A 16,580-nucleotide genomic window follows, 5' to 3' on the forward strand; every position below is an offset into this window, starting at 1 on the left:
AAAGATTAAAAAAACAAGATGACATAAAATGAAGGAACAGAGCATTAGCAATGCTAGCGTAAAATATAAGAGCTACATTGTGTTGTGTAGCAATACACCAACGGGACAATGTTCTAGCAATTCCGGTAAAAAGCACAAATAAATAAACAAAAAAACACAGGCACAACAAATGGACAATGTCAACACAGCCCAACAGCAGCCCACGTGATGAGCCAACGCAGGCCAACGCAGGCCAACACAAAAGGAACGGGGAAACTGACTCCAGGCGTGCGAACGGAGTTAAATCGTGCGATCAATTTATATATGACGTCAGACGACTTAGACTTCGCGAAGTTTAAGTCGACTGAGATCTAGACGGACCCTTTGTCTAATTCTGACGTGCACGCATCAATCGATCGGCAGCATGCGTGCATGCGTGTGCAGGGTAAGTCCAAGAACCAGTCGATACCTAGCTACCAACCCGAGAGTTAGCTAGCGTAGAGCAAGTCATGGTTCGGTGTCGCTACTAGTTGACTTTTTCTAGTTTTACCCTTGATACAATAACGACGGGTAACTATAAGTAGATCACGGAAAATGATACGAGTGCCGGCGGTAACAAATTCTCCTAAAACTACCCAGCATATGTGAGGTGGTCGTCTCTACATCTAGCCTCCATATCTTTGACTACTTCCATTCCATGTCTATAGGTCAAACACTTCTAACCTCAGTACAAGCAGCAACAAATTTATTTACCAATATTTCGAGTTGGTCGTCTCTACCTTTGGCCTTTGCATCTTTGATTTTTTTTCCCCATGCCTCTAGAGAAAAAGTCGTTGAAGACAAAACATGCACGGTATGAAATAGTAATATTGAAGGTTTCGAAGAGCTTTCTTAATCATCCACCTTACTGTGTGACAACCTGAGACTGCCAAACACTCTGCTGCTGGAGACACACCTCTGTCGGGGTAGGTAGTTGAATTGCTGCTTCATCACCAGACCTGTGCAAAACGGATAAAGATGTATAAGCATACATGAAAATAACGGCAAAACAAGACAACATGTCAAACCATAAAACGACCATGTCAAGGCAACCTTGTCAACACAAGGATGATGCCTCCATGCAACGTTGTATCCACCATTGCACCACCCTTCTAGGCATCTATAAACTTAGCACAAAAAACCAAGACTACAGGATGAGCGTCGACCTGAGGTTCTCCGTGACGTATGTACTGCTAGATCGGACGCTGGGGGGGGGGGGGGGGGGGGGGTGACATAGGGTGATGAAATGGGAACGATATGGGTGTCCTCTGTCTATTCTGATCTTCTCAAAATATCTTTTTTTTTTGGAAATTCTAGTAATTGTTTTGGAGTTATTTCGATAATAATTCACTGAGTTATGATGAGGTAGATAGTGCCTTGGCACGGACAGTGGCAACCATGCCAAGACAAGGATGGAGCCTCCATGTGACATAGCATCCGCCTAGAACACCACCCCTTCTAGGTACATATAAACTTAGCATAAGAAAACTAGACTACACGGTGAGCATGGATCCAAGGTTCTCTGTGCCATGGTGCTAGATCTGCTGCCAAAGTTGAGGGGAACCTGCGATACAACTGGAAAGAAAAATTGAGGGTGATGAGTTGTGGAGGATGTGGGTGCCTTCTGTCTTGGTTTAAAATTTCGGCAACGTAATACTTTTGGATCTCCCTGAAATATAGAAAATTGTGGAAATTTCAATAATTATCTTTGAGTTATTCAAGTCATAATTCACTCAATTCTTACAAGTTTTGATGAAATTTATGTTTTATTTGAATTTAATTTGAAGCTAACCTAAATTTTGGTGGTATTTTTTCCCAAGAACCTCCTCCTCTATTCTCATTAAACATATCTCCGTGTTAGTGAACTGGCAACACCTGGATGGCTAATGGTGTTGTGTCTATGAACTATAGGTTGTGCTGTGAGGGTTAATACCGACCAATGATATTATAATGGCAACTCTCCATTCCACTTCCAGTTTAAGATAATAGAGCATGGAACCCGTATAATGTATTCTAAATGACCTTCATTACAACTTAATTACACAGATGGCCCCTCAAAACATTTATTGGCATCTCTAGGCCCCAAGGAGATGTGCCACTTGTACTGAGGTCATTTAGAGAGTGTGAGCGCCTCTCAGAGGGTGCGGCACTAATTATATTGTGTTTTATGGAGTTATTATGCCATCCTTGTTGAATGTTGATGTTGCTTGCACACGCCGTTATTTCTCTTGACAATGGGGCTAGACAATAGTTGAGGTACATGAGTATATGATATACTACACACCATGTATCACATGGTATGGCCGCTCCAAAAGGTAAGCTACGAAACAACTAAGTAGTAGATTTTTTGGTTCGAATCCCACTAGTGTCGACCTTTTCTTTGGCTCTTTTTAGTCATGTTCTCGTTTTTGTGGCACTAATATCTGCAACGCCATTTTTTCCCCGAAAAGGAGGATAACCCCGGGCCTTTGCACACAGCCGTCTGTAACAACACTATTTGAGGATGATGTATATGCAAAACCATTTTAGGACGCCTTATCTACAACGCCATTTGAGGAGCAACCACCATGCATTCTTGTGTTCTTCTTGTATTTTTTTAAATAGGATGCCATCTGTGTTCTCCGTGCTTTTTTAATAGGATGCCCTATGTGCAATGCCATTTGAGGAGCAACTAATCATGCATTCTTGTGTTCTTCTTGTATTTTTTTAAATAGGATGCCATTTGTGTTCTCCGTGCTTTTTTAATAGGATGCCCTATGTGCAATGCCATTTGAGGAGCAACTAATCATGCATTCCTGAAAGTTCGTTTGTTCCTTGACTCTCAATGAACCGATGCATTTTAATAACTTCAAAGCACAAGAAAAGGGATTGATAAGAGAGGATCTTCACGAGGGATTACAATAGCCGTCAATTTTGAAGTGCTTGTGCTGCAGGATCCGAAGGAGACAAACTGAGAAACAACTTTGATATGGATTCCCCTGACTACCACGCCAAACTTCCCGAGCACCTCCATGGTGCCAAGAAACCGAAGAAAGAAGTTGGGGGAGACCATGAGAACCATATCCACGTAGCCCTTAAAAAATCCTGGATCTGAAAACATGTCGCTCACATTTATCCCATCATATACCTAATTAAACACATATATTGTTTGTTAAATTTCTGGTCTAATTTAGACTTCAAATTTAAAGGGACTAATAAACCCGAATGGAGGTAGCAAATCCCATACCTCTATGCTAGAAATGACAGCGTGTGCAATGAGGATGGTGCAACTCTACAAATCGTCAATATAGTTGGCAACACACTCTCTTAGAGGCGCTAACACTCATACAATTGAGTGTTCGACTTCAAATTTAAAGGGACTAATAAACCCGAACGGAGGTAGCATATCCCATACCTCGATGCTAGAAATAACGGCGTGTGCAAGCTATGCCAACGTGGATGGCGCGACTCTACAGATCGTCAATATAGTTGGCAACACACTCGCTTAGAGGCTCCAACACTCATACAATTGACGCCACTCCTTCGGAGGCCAGAAATGCAAATAAGTTTCTCGAGAGACCATCGGTGCAATTAAGTTGCAATGAAGGCCATTGAGGGCAAGCCACTTCAACCTTCCACAGTGTTTTACCTTATCCAGCATTTTCGCAGCACAAGTTTAACTTCATGGACGATACACCAAGTATAAACTACAGGATAAGACCCCGTCCCGAATCTCTTTCTTTGCCTTATCAGTTGCTCTCATCCTGTCTCATGAGGGAGAAACTTGGGCCCAAAGTACTGCCGACTCTAACAACGTATACCCACGGCTACCTCGATTAATAATCATATCATATACCCACGGTACAGTGTACTCCCAATCTCCTACTCGTTTTCACACTAGTTTAGTCGTTGGCTCCGCTCAGCTCTGCATGACCGCATCAAAGTAAAACACGCAGGATTTTTACCAGCCCTGACTCGGCTCTGCATCAATCAAAGTTATAAATGCAAGTTACTCCCGTTTACCAAAGCGTGCAACACGTACTAGTCGAGATCACAGAGTGCGAACCTACGTACGTAGCTAGAGCTAGAAACATACCAGAGTCTCATCGATGGAGATCACGAGCAGCACGATGGTGAAGCCGGTGTGCTCGGTGCCGCACCCGCTCGACGGCGAGAAGGTCCCGCTGACCGTCTTCGACCGCGCCGCCGCCGACGCCTTCATCCCCACCGTGCTCGTGTACCCCGGGCCGGCGCCGTCCAACGAGGCGGTCAAGGAAGGACTCCTCAGGGCCATCGCAGCATACCCTCACCTGGCGGGGCAGCTCGCCCTCGACGATCATGGCCGGCGCTTCCTCCACGTCAACAATGAGGGCGTGCTCCTGATCGAGGCCGCCGTGCCGGTCGACCTGGCGGACGTGCTCGTCGACGGCCGCATGGCCGGAGACGCTGAGGACCTCTACCCTACGATACCAGAGGTATTAATATACATGATTTTGCTTGTGCCACAACTCACGTTACATGCATGCATGCACTAAGAACGTAGCACATGGCCGCTTGCAACCGCTTATTGTACCTTTTTTTTTCTTGTGCAGGAGAACATTGGGGCGGCGCTGCTGCAGATCCAGCTCAACAGGTACAGGTGCGGTGGTCTCGTGGTCGGCATATGCTCCCACCATCACGCCGCCGACGGCCACTCCATGAGCATGTTTTTCACCGCGTGGGCGACGGCGGTGCGCGAGGGAAAGGACTTCACCACGCCGACCCCATTCCTCGGCCGTGCGAGAACGTCCGTGCCCCGAAGCACGCCGGCGCCGGTGTTCGACCACCGGTCACGGGAGTTCACTTGTGGAGACCGAGACTCCTACGCCGTCGTGCCCATGGACAGGATCAAAAACCTCACGGTGCACTTCACGGCTGAGTTCGTCGCCGACCTCAAAGCCCACGTCGGCGCCCGCTGCAGCACGTTCCAGTGTCTCCTCGCGCACGTCTGGAAGAAAATCACGGCGGCGCGGGAGCTGAAGCCCGAGGAGTTCACCAAGGTGAGGGTGGCCGTGAACTGCAGGGGCAGGGCCAACCCGCCCGTGCCGATGGACTTCTTCGGGAACATGGTGCTCTGGGCTTTCCCAAGGCTGCAGGTCCGGGACGTCCTCAACTCGAGCTACGGCGGCGTGGTCGGCGCCATCCGCGACGCCGTGGCACGCATCGACGACGAGTACGTGCAGTCCTTCGTGGACTTCGGCGGAGTGGCGGACGCGAACGGGGAGGAGCTCGTCGCGACGGCGGCCGCTGCCGGCACGATGTTCTGCCCGGACGCAGAGGTGGACAGCTGGCTGGGGTTCAGGTTCCATCAGCTCGACTTTGGCACCGGGGCACCGTCCGCCTTCATACCGCCGGACTTGCCTATTGAGGGGCTCATGATCTTCGTGCCGTCACGCAAGGCGAACGGCGGCGTCGACCTCTTCATGGCCGTCGCGGAGGAGCACGTGGCAGCGTTCGAGGAGATCATCTACTCCTTGGATTGATTGACCCAGCCAGGGCATGCATGCTTGTTTCGCTTGCATGCATGTCATATAGAACGTGGTAAAAAAATGTACGTTGTGTAGTAGAAAATGTTTATCGTGCATTTTTAAAATATCTATTGTATATTCAAAAATGTTCATTGTATATTCATGTAGTTGAAATAATGTGGTCCACACATATTCTTTGATGTAATTTTATAAAGTGTTGGTGTATTTTTTTTAAACTGTTCATGTAATTAGAGAAATATTGACTTACTTTTTAAATGTTAATGTAATAATCTTACAAAGTGGCTGTGCCTTTTTAAACAATGTACCTGTAGTTTCAAATTGTATTCATGGATTAAAATAAATCCAGGTATGTGTAAATAATCTTTATATATTTGTAAACAAAAAAGAAACTTAAAACACACAAAAAGGAGGAAAATGAAATCAGAAAACGAAAATAGAGGGGCAAAAGGAAAAACAAACAGAAAATGAAAGAAAGTAAAACCGAAACCAGACCAAAACCTTGTCAAGAGCTCGCCTCTTCGCCGATTCAGGAGGAGCAGACATCTCCGCAGTAATATCTTTCATCGATGTAGCAAACTAACCTTGACAACTTGTCTTCACCAAGGAACTCCATCGGTAGAAGATGAGGATATCAAATCTCAAAACCGTTTCAAAGTCGCCGCTCCAAGTAGGGCTAGGCAAAATTTTGAGTGCGGACAGCAAGGCGACAACAAACATGTGCGGCTTGGATGGGGACGAATTATGGGCTTTTCCTTATATTTAGGGCAAAGCGGGGAGGATAACTATTCCTGTTCCAATTATATAGTACTCCCTCTGTAAACTAATATAAGAGTGTTTAGATCACTACTTTTATCTAAACACTCTTATATTAATTTACAGAGGGAGTACTCCGTAAGTGGGAACACCTTGGAACACGCTGCACCCTCAAGCCCCAAACCGAGACATCGCTTGGTCCATGAAGGACAGGACGCGTTTTGTTGTGTCTTCCCGCCAGAGCTGTATATCACCTGCTGCGAAGCAGAGCTCTGTATCGCCTCTAGTAGGCGCTCTACCAGACCGACCCTTCACTACAGCATGATTTTTGTTTCCACTGTTTTGCACGGCTTTCCTAGGTTTTTCATCAGTTTCCATTGTTTGTCTATATGTACATTTTTATTGTTTTTCTTCGTTGTTTTTTCATCAATTTTATTTTTCTTATTTTTCATTTTTTTCCTTACATTTCTACCTTTTTACAAATATTTTACATCTTTCATATACAATAGAAACATTTTTATATACCTTTAACTAACATTTTTTAAATATATGTATTGATCTATTTTCTCAAACACACTGTATATTTTTCATATAGAACATGAGCATTTTTACACACATTGTACATTTTTTTGATACACCTTCAACATTTTCTTATATATGTTTAACATTTTTAAATGGTTGCTTAACATATTTTTAAAATACTTGTTTTTAATATATTTTTTGAATACATGTTGAAACATATTTTATATTTTGCAAAACATTGTTTTTAGACTTTTGAACATTTGAATACATTGGATAAACATTTTTTAAAAATTTCACAAACATTTTGTTTGAAACGCGAGAACATTTTGTAAAATGTAGCATATATTATTATTTTTGAATGGTAAGGAACTTTTTTTTTTTGAATTACATGCACATTTTTTTACATCATACTTAGAGATCTTGTTTTAAAGAGACTCGTCGCCTCTTCTCCCCATATGGCAATAGCTCGGTTCATATTTGCTGGACGAGTATCAAGGAAAAGCACTTCTGATTTAGGCCTCGCATTACCTAGGTTGCATTACTTGAACTTAGCCGGCAATAATTGTAAAGGTTTAAATACAATTTGCCAAACCAAATAGCAACAATTGCTATGTATTGCTCTTATTCGGGCATCATATCTTGGTTGTAAGCCAATTTGACTAGGCTGGAAAATTAAGGAGTAGGTAAAGGAGAAGAGAATGTCATCGCTAGTAGTTCTGAAGATGAGGATTTTTTACACTTTCTTTTGCACTCATCCATAGTCGGGTAGCAGAAATTAATTGGCAAACAACAGAAGCATTCTCCAATAGAGCTGCATCGATCATGACTTACATGAGCACATAGCCTGTCTGGCAAACTGATCTTCTTGATATCCGTGTCAGCCATGATTCGGCCTATCGAATAAGAAACGAACAACCGTTATGAAACTATTTTAGGCCTCCTTTAGTTTGGAGGAATTTCATAGAAATTTTAGAGGATGTGATTTTTATAGGATTTTTTTAGAGCCTTTTGGTTCATAGGAATGGATTCATATTCTACATAGGATTAGTTTCTATCCTTCACATTTCATAGGAAAATAAAAATGAGCCTAAACTCAATGAAAAAATTCCTTCAGTGTGAACCAAATGATATCTAGTTTTCTATTCCTACTCATAAGATTTGAAATACATGTCATCTCATTTCCTACAAATTTTCTTTGCTATTCCTACGACAATCCTATCCTATGAACCAAAAAAGGCCTTAGAGTAGAATAATTAAACGTGCAACAGATGAAGTAAAAAATGAAGAAGGCCTTCACTAGCTGGCTATACTACATACTTCCAGGAGAAGTAAAAAAATTAAACCCAACTGGTGTGCTTACAATGAGCAACAGTAGCAGAGCATATGAGATGTAGAGACAGCAGGGCTAGTGTGTGCTTGTCCAGACCCCGATCCGGATACAGCACTGCACTCGATCACTTTGGTTGTGTATCGACGAGGAATATTTGTTCTACTACAATACTAGTACTTGCGATCAATCAACAGATGACAGATTGAGAGAAGAGAGATCCGGCCGGTGCTATAACTCATCCCGATCCCGTGCAGACACCAATGAAGCCACAAATTTGAATTATTTGCTATCTTTCCAGAGGGCAGCACGTACGAATTGGTGGCAAAAATCAAGTTAGTAGGATTGATTATTTACCTCCTTTTCTAGACAAGTTTCCAAATTTTGGTTGCAATGGTTCGGAAGTTGTTGCAGATTTGTCGGATTTTATCCCCTATGTATGTTTATCTTCTATATATACTTTCCAAATTGTAACTCTCTTATATGTATAGTGTACAGTACATCAGCAGGAGACGATCGAGCACATCTCACGCACCTGGCGAGTGTTTCCCGGCGATGGCCGAGACGCCGGCGGCGGCTGCGGGCGTGTTGGGGATGGTCTTTAGCCAAGCAGGCTTCCTCTGGGACCGGGCCGTCGTCAGTGGGGCGGCGAAGCAGAGGACGAGCAACGCGATCGCGAGGATGGGGGAGGGGCAGCGACCGCCAACGAAACTACTTCATAGACGATACTGCTGGACGATTCAGAGACGATATGTTTAATCCACTGGCTGTGTTGCACCTAGTCCTTTATATAGATGGTCTGATTTGCACTATCGTCCAAGAATCGTCCAAGAGTATCGTGTGCATAGCAGGCCGGTCGCCATGGCGTCTCTCTCTCTCTCGTTTCCTTTGTGGATGTGACGTGTGGTGGCGGCGAAGCATAGGAGCGAGTGCCAGAGGTGCGGAACGGCCGGCAGCGCATTCAGTTGTACACTTCACTTCACTGGGAGTAGATGCTATCAGATATGGGATCCGGCTTGTCTGCTCCCTCCCATGCTCCGACTTCATCCTACGGCTTCTTTTCTTTTCTAATCTAATCATCTCCTCCTCCCTCCCTCCGATTTTAAAAAGAATGGAGTCGGGTCTTATTTTGTTTCAATCAAATCAAATCACGTATGCGGGAGCACGGATGGACGCACGCACGAGGAGCAGGCAAGTCTCGTCCCCAGATATGTCTCGACGGCACCGGCAATCTCGGTGCGTTGGTTACTCACATTGATGATACACTAGAGAAATCCAGGGGAAAAGTGCCGCGGAACTAGTTTCTTTAGCAAACAAATACTCCCTCCGTTTCATAATATAAAGAGCGTTTTTACATTAGTGTAGTATTAAAAATGCTCTTATATTATGGGACATAAGGACACAAGGAGGAATCGATTTCAATCGCTTGCACTCCTGATATACTAGTATAAACGACAGCCACAGCTGCTCCTCAGATGCTGAACGCCCTCGCTCGCCGTGGCCGCTGTCAGGTTCCCCGGAGATGTGAGGAACCTGAAGCACGCCTTCTTGAGCGCACCGCAACCGTGCTGCTCGGCCAATGCCAGCGTAGTCGCCACCATGCTTCTGCAGTGGCGGCTGCAGAGCCTCTCCTCGCAGATCAGCTTGAGCCTCTCCATGTCATACCTGTCCGCCGCCACGAGCAGATGCTGAGCCATCGCCGTCGAGTCCCCGTCGTCCATCTCAGGCAGCGAGTCGGTGAACACTTTGGGCTCCACGTCGTCGATCCGTACGCGAGTTGCGGTCCTTTCCTTCATCGGGCCAAGCAGCTCCGCCCTGAAGACGGAGGACCGGGCGGCAAGCATGCACCCGTGCGCAGGAAACCTCTCGCCGCCGACCTCGAACGTGACGTCCGAGCCCTCGCCGGCCGAGATGGCGGCGCATGTCTGACGGCGGCACCAGGACCGGCGGAGCGACCATGAGCTCGGTGACGATCTCCTTTGACACCGTTACATCGCACCTGATTCTCAAGGCATCAGCCCTCAAGTACACAGATCCCTCCAAGTCCTTACGTTTGATTACGCCGAAGCCCCACGGTCCTTCTTTTACTCTGAAGGTGCATATCTGGCTTTCGTTGCTGCATGATGTCCCTGATTCCCCGTGCTGATCGACCAAACTAATCTTGAACTGTGCCTTGACCTCGTCGGCATCGGTGTGAACGAGACGTAGATAGATGGGTATCCAATCGGCGTCATACGAGGTTCTACCGTCGGGCTAGTACAGGATACACCGCCGACGTCGAACGTTCCGGACTTGATGTACTTGCCTGTGCCGAGCCCCTTGGTGCGGGAGTACCCGTCGACCGTGAGGACGTGCGACCCGGACACGGCCTGCGCGACGATGGCCGCCGCCGCCGCCGCCGATGATTTTGGAAGACGGAGAAGAGGTAGGCATGGCGACGGCCGCCAAGTACTAGTCTTTCCTTTTCTTTAGGTATTTGGCTGGTCTTTTTAACTGTGCCCCTACCTTTTCCTATTCGTCTCCTTTCCAACTTCGACCGCTCCACGAACCAATCTGCTCTTTCATCACCAGTCAAAAAATAATAAAATCTGCTCTTTCCTTTGCGTCCCGCCTCCGCCTTCTCTCTCCCTCTCTCTCTTTTTTTGCGTTCAAACCTGGGAGCTTTTATTGAACGAAAAAACTCCTTGCATCATCAGCCAATAAACTGATGAGCAGAAAGGAAGGTCTCGAGTCAGTCCAACTCTCGGTGACCATCAGCATGCTTTGCACAAAGATGGGCCGGTACGTTGGCCGCTCTGGATACATATTGAACATCAAACAAATCAAAAGCTAAAGCAAGCCCTCCAACTTCTAGAAGTAAAAGTGCCATCACAGAATAACTATTGTGGTGATATTTCCAGAGATTAACAATCTCCAGGTAGTCCGTCTCCATAATCACATGGGTGAAACCACGCAGATTTGCAAATATAACACCGTCTCGGAGTGTCAGGGTCTCACCAATGAATGGATCCGTCACTCCAACATGTGGTTTGCTCCATGCACCCAGCAAAGCGTTGCTTGAGCGGGCAACCCTCCCTGCACCTACTTTATCGGAGTCCATATCCAGTGCCGCATCAGTATTAATTTTAACCACACCAGGATCAGGAGGTCGCCAACCATGTCCTGGGAGTATCGAAGCATGAGCCTGTGGGATATCCAACAAGGCCAGGTCCTCTCTGATGCGTCGAACCGAAGAGAAAGGATCCAACTGATCATCATCATGTGTGATTCTGTTTCTTGAGTGCCATATCGTCCACATAACTGAGATCATTTGAGCCCTCTCGGTATCCGAAAACTGAACATCACAAATGATGTCACAAGACCATGTACTGGGATGCAAGCGCCTTCGAGTGCCAAAAAGAGCAAAGGCTTGCTCCCAAAACAGTTTAGCGTGTGAGCAATGCATTAGTGCATGCATTAAGTCCTCATCCATAGCATGGTAGACATTGCATCTGCTTATAACTTTAATGTGACGACGCCGAAGAGTGCTTTCATCTGGTAGGATTCCCCTGATGACTCGCCACTAGAACATGATGAGGTGCGGACGGCTCTGTTTCAGATGTCACCGTCCAAAGCCCCGGGTGTCGACGGGTTTACTGCGGGTTTTTTCCAACGACACTGGGACCTTATTCAAGGAGATCTAGTACCGGCGATTCTTGGTTTTTTTTGAATGGGGGAGAACTACCATTTGGTTTCAATGATACTTCCATAACTCTTATACCAGAGGTAAGGAACCCTCAATCGATATCTAAGTACCGTCCCATCTCCTTGTGTCCAATTCCGTATAAAATCGCCGCCAAAATGATTTCTATTCGGTTCAAAGAGTTACTGGATACAGTGGTGGGTGAGGAACAAAGTGCTTTTGTTCCCAGCCGCCTGATTACTGATAACGTGGTTGTGGCCTTTGAGAGTGTTCACACCATGAGAAGGCGGAAGAAAGGGAAGAACTATATGTGTGTTGTCAAGCTAGACATGATGAAAGCCTATGATAGAGTGGAATGGCATTACTTACAGGCAATCATGATCAAGCTCGGCTTCAGTGTTAATTTTGTAAATCTGGTAATGAAATGTGTCTCCTCAGTAAGGTTCACAGTTAGGGTGAATGGTGAGCTCCTTCCGTTTTTTGATCCCTCTAGGGGTCTGTGACAGGGCTGCCCCATGTCACCGTTTCTTTTTCTCCTCTGTGCAGAAGGTCTCACCTCATTGATGAATTCTTATGGAGGCGGTGTTGTGGACAGGGGCATACGAGTGTCTTTCCGAGCGCCCTGGGTGAGCCATCTGCTTTTTGCCGATGACAGCCTCATTTTCATCAGTGCAACACAGGAGAGTGCTGATAGGCTCAATGCTATTCTACTCATATATGCAACATGTTCGGGCCAGTCAGTGAATCGGGAGAAAAGTGTTGTCTTCTTCTCACCAAATACGTCGAACACCAGAAGGCGGACTGTTAAGTTTGTCTTAGGGATTCAGGTGGAAGCTTTCAGCGAGCGATACCTTGGACTACCGACTACAGTTGGTAGGATCACCAGTGGCACCTTCGATCACATAGGTGACCGATCGAAGGGGAAGATGAATGGTTGGGCAGAGAGGCTTCTAGCTTGCGTTGGAAGAGAGTCACTAATTAAATCAGTCATCCAAGCTATCCCAACTTTCAATATGAGCTGCTTCCTTTTGACAAAGAAGGTATGCAAAGGGTTAACTGCTAGCATGGCAAAATTCTGGTGGAGTGGATCCCTCGATCGACGGTCTATGCATTGGCTGTCTTGGGAGAAACTTGCATCTCCAAAAATTCATGGTGGAATGGGTTTTCCCGATCTCGAGCTGTTTAATCTTGCGCTTTTTGGGCAAACATGGATGGAGATTCATCACAAACCCTAACTCACTATGTGCGCGGGTAATGAAGGGACGTTATTTCCCTGACTCTGAATTCATGGAGGCTATTGTTCCGCAATCAGCTTCGGCCATTTGGCGAGCTATAGTGGCCGGAAGAGGGGCGCTTCAAACAGGGTTGATTAAGAGGATGGGTGACGGGAGCTCTATCTCCATTTGGAACGACCAATGGATACCCGACCTTTCCACCCTTGCCCCAACGGTTATGCCAGGAGAAACCACACTGGGTACTGTTGATGAGTTGGATACTGATAATTGGACTTGGCGACGGGAGCTAATCCGAGACACCTTCTTAGCCCCTGATGCCGATGCAATTCTAAATATCCCACTACGACGGGGTGGTGGGGATGATTTCCAAACATGGGCCCATGAAAGAAGTGGCATCTACTCTGTCAAATCTGCGTACCGTGCTCTTGTGAATCGGAACGAGCGAATTGCTCTAGATGAAGGGACAGTTACCAACACCTCACAGATGGACGAGCAGATGGCTCCGCCTTCTCCACATCTCACCGGGCGTGTGAGGTATAACAGCGTGAATGTAGTAGCAGGGTTCGCTATGTATAGGCATGTCCTCTGTCAAGGTGTTGGTTCAAAGCTCGACTTGGGGCATGAAAGACACAAGTTCAACCTCTGGTCGATCCTTCAACAACAGCATCACATTTGGCGATCTCTTTTCGAAGGAATGTGGAGATCGATACTGCCGTGGGCAGGCCTAATTTGGATGGCCCTTGGATTTCTATTTATTTTGTAATCCGGTTTAATTGGTGTCGATATTTAGCTTTGGTTGACATTATTAATTAATGATACAGTTTTGCTAAGGCACATCTAGATGTGCTCTAAGTATTACACATCTAAGTCCTATGTTATTAATTAATAACATTATCAAAACTTAAATGTGCAATAACTAAAGCACATCTAGATGTGCCCTAAACAAACCCTTTGATATATGACAGCCTACATCAATCCGGTCCATCGATGCAAAGGCCAATTTATATATTCTTTTCAAAAAACAATAGGTTTGCGACATTTTGGTAAAATAGCGTCCAACCTGAAGAAAACACGTTACTATCATGTAATCCATTCCATAGCTGCTATAATATCGTCAACAAATCAATGGTCCAGCTAAAGCAAATAAAATGCACCTTGGATGCTGCACTTGGAACAAAAGCAAACCTGCCTGTATGCAATGCTCAAGAAATTTAACTTGAAAAGATCTAAAAGATCATAACTCTAAAATTCTTCAAAACACTTGATATCTATGAAGAAATAAGCATCATACTCAAAGGGATATCACAGGCGGCATATGGACCCCAAATGTTTTTTCAGAGTTCAATATCCACCAGATCACCACACCGAAGTGAAGTCTTCAAAACACCTATCATCTATTTAGAAATAAGCATCATACTCAAAGGGAGATCACAGGCGGCAACTGATGGCAAACATAGATGGAATTCAACTGGTCAACATTTCTAACAGGGCCTGCCCAACCTCGTTAACAGCTAGCAAATCAGGACATCATAGCATAGCTTGAAATCATGATTCAGCCTGACAAATGTGAGAATAAATTTGCAGGAATCAATGAAATGAACAGAGGATAACAATCAGGATAAGCAATTTCACATGATTGCAGTTCTCCGGATATAACAGCCACAGATGTCTAAAGTTTGTAAACAAATAAATTGAAGCATTAAACATTGCATCAGGATAAGAACGCGACAACTGGTATATACCAGATATATAAGCTCATATGCTGATAGCACTGTCAAGGCTAAAAGAAATGAGCCATGTAATACATTTCATAGCTGTTAAAATATTGTCAACAAAGCAATGGTTCAGCTGAAGAAAAATGATCATCACTTTGGCTGCTGCACTAGAAAGGGCAACAAGCCTCCCTGTGTGCAACAGCAACAACAACAAAGCCTTTCAGTCCCAAACAAGTTGGGTAGGCTAGACTTAAAACCCATAAGATATCAAAACCAAGTCATGGTTCTGGCACCATGCACCTGCCCATGGCTAAACCTTTGGTGATATCCGAGTCCTTCAGATCTCTCTTTACGGACTCCTCCCATGTCAACTTTGGTCTAACCCGACCTTTCTTGACAGTATCAGCACGCATTAACCGTCCACTATGCGCAAATTCCCTATGTGCAATGCCTAATAAATTAACTTGAAAGAGGTCCAAAGATTCACAACGCTATGCAACTGCTGGCAACATATATGGGGTTCGACTAGCCAGAATTTCATCCAACAGGGCCATCATCAAATCTAAATAAGTGAGCATCATTCTCAAATAATGCTCAATATGCTCAAATAAATATCTAAGTCAGCAACTTCAGGGAAATGCATATGGAATTCAACAGCAAATTCAGACAAACGCATATGGATTTCAACAGTGCAAATATTTCATCCAAAAGGGCGAACCGGGCCTCATTTACGCCTATCAAATCAGGGCATGGTAGGTTAGCTAGCTAGCAAACCATGATTCAACTCGACAAAAGATATGTGCAGAGGTCAATTTTTCAAAGAATCGATGGAATGAACCGAGCATAACAACGAGGATAAGCCCATTTCACTCGGATTTCTCCGATCCTCCGCTGCGGATATATAAACTGACAGCCACAGATGTCTGAAGTCTCTAGGCAGGAAAGTAAACTGAAGCAGGACAGACCGCATCAGGATAAGGGGCGCGGCAACTGGCTACTACATGACGGTGGAGGAGAGCTTGAGGCACTCGCTCTGGCAGCGCTTGAGGCAGACGTCGTTCCAGTTGGGCACCTGGTGCTGGTTGACGCAGACGGTGCGCCCGCAGGCGTCGGCGCAGGCGTCGAGCTCGGAGACGCCGCAGACGGTGACGCAGGTGTCCGGGATGGGGTCCTTGGAGAAGGCGCCCACCTTCTTGAGCATCCGCTTGGAGGTGCAGACGCGCTCGCAGACGAAGACCTCGTCGGAGCTCTTCTCGCGCCCCCGCGCCGCCTTGAGGCGCTGCTCCTCGTCGCGCCGCCGCTTCACGCGGATGGCCTGGCCGGCCACGATGGCTGGGACGGCCGCGGCGAGCAGCGGCCACCACGCGTCCACCATCCTGGCCGCGGACCTGGGGAGGGAGGGAGGGATGGATGGATGGAGTTACCTTGCTGCGTCCTTGCTCCGATCTGCAGCCGCCGCCGCCGCCCACGGGAGGAGAGGAAGGAGATGGAATGGTGGTTCCCAAACTGGAGAGGGATGATGGTCGGGGTTGGACTTGGGCTGCACCAGGGCCGAAAACTGGAAATATCTTCTAAGCTGAAACCCGTGTAAAGGCATCTCCAACTCCTCGCATCAAATTGGACCGTAACAGAGGCAACCTAAAAAATCTGTGGGTTCATCGCTAATTTTGAAGAAAAAAATTGCGAATGAAGAGTTTTATTAATTTTTAAAAACTTTGTTCATAATAAACACTAAGTGTACAGTGTTTTAGGTTGCTTTCCTTAAAAGTTGTTGGGTCAGTTGGCCCACGGGTAAAATATAGAAATGCCGCTGAAATCGGA

The 16,580-nt window shown here is 45.9% G+C and overlaps 2 protein-coding genes and 1 pseudogene across 2 annotated transcripts; 1 reads left to right on the top strand and 2 right to left on the bottom strand.

The window, feature by feature from the left end:
- The first annotated feature begins 4,106 nt into the window (after nt 1-4,106).
- On the top strand, nt 4,107-5,519 carry LOC123081515 (tryptamine benzoyltransferase 1-like). Its single transcript, XM_044504084.1, has 2 exons — nt 4,107-4,472; nt 4,590-5,519. Exons 1-2 carry the CDS (start codon nt 4,107-4,109, stop codon nt 5,517-5,519), a joined length of 1,296 nt encoding a protein of 431 aa, XP_044360019.1.
- Nucleotides 5,520-9,521: 4,002 nt separating this feature from the next.
- Nucleotides 9,522-11,227, bottom strand: LOC123088679 (BTB/POZ and MATH domain-containing protein 2-like; annotated as a pseudogene).
- Nucleotides 11,228-15,516: 4,289 nt separating this feature from the next.
- On the bottom strand, nt 15,517-16,309 carry LOC123084683 (uncharacterized protein At5g64816). Its single transcript, XM_044506168.1, has one exon. It carries the CDS (start codon nt 16,132-16,134, stop codon nt 15,757-15,759), a length of 378 nt encoding a protein of 125 aa, XP_044362103.1. The 5' UTR covers nt 16,135-16,309; the 3' UTR covers nt 15,517-15,756.
- Nucleotides 16,310-16,580: the final 271 nt, after the last annotated feature.

Source organism: Triticum aestivum, chromosome 4A, assembly GCF_018294505.1.
Source record: "Triticum aestivum cultivar Chinese Spring chromosome 4A, IWGSC CS RefSeq v2.1, whole genome shotgun sequence".
In the NCBI taxonomy this organism is placed as follows: Eukaryota; Viridiplantae; Streptophyta; class Magnoliopsida; order Poales; family Poaceae; genus Triticum; species Triticum aestivum.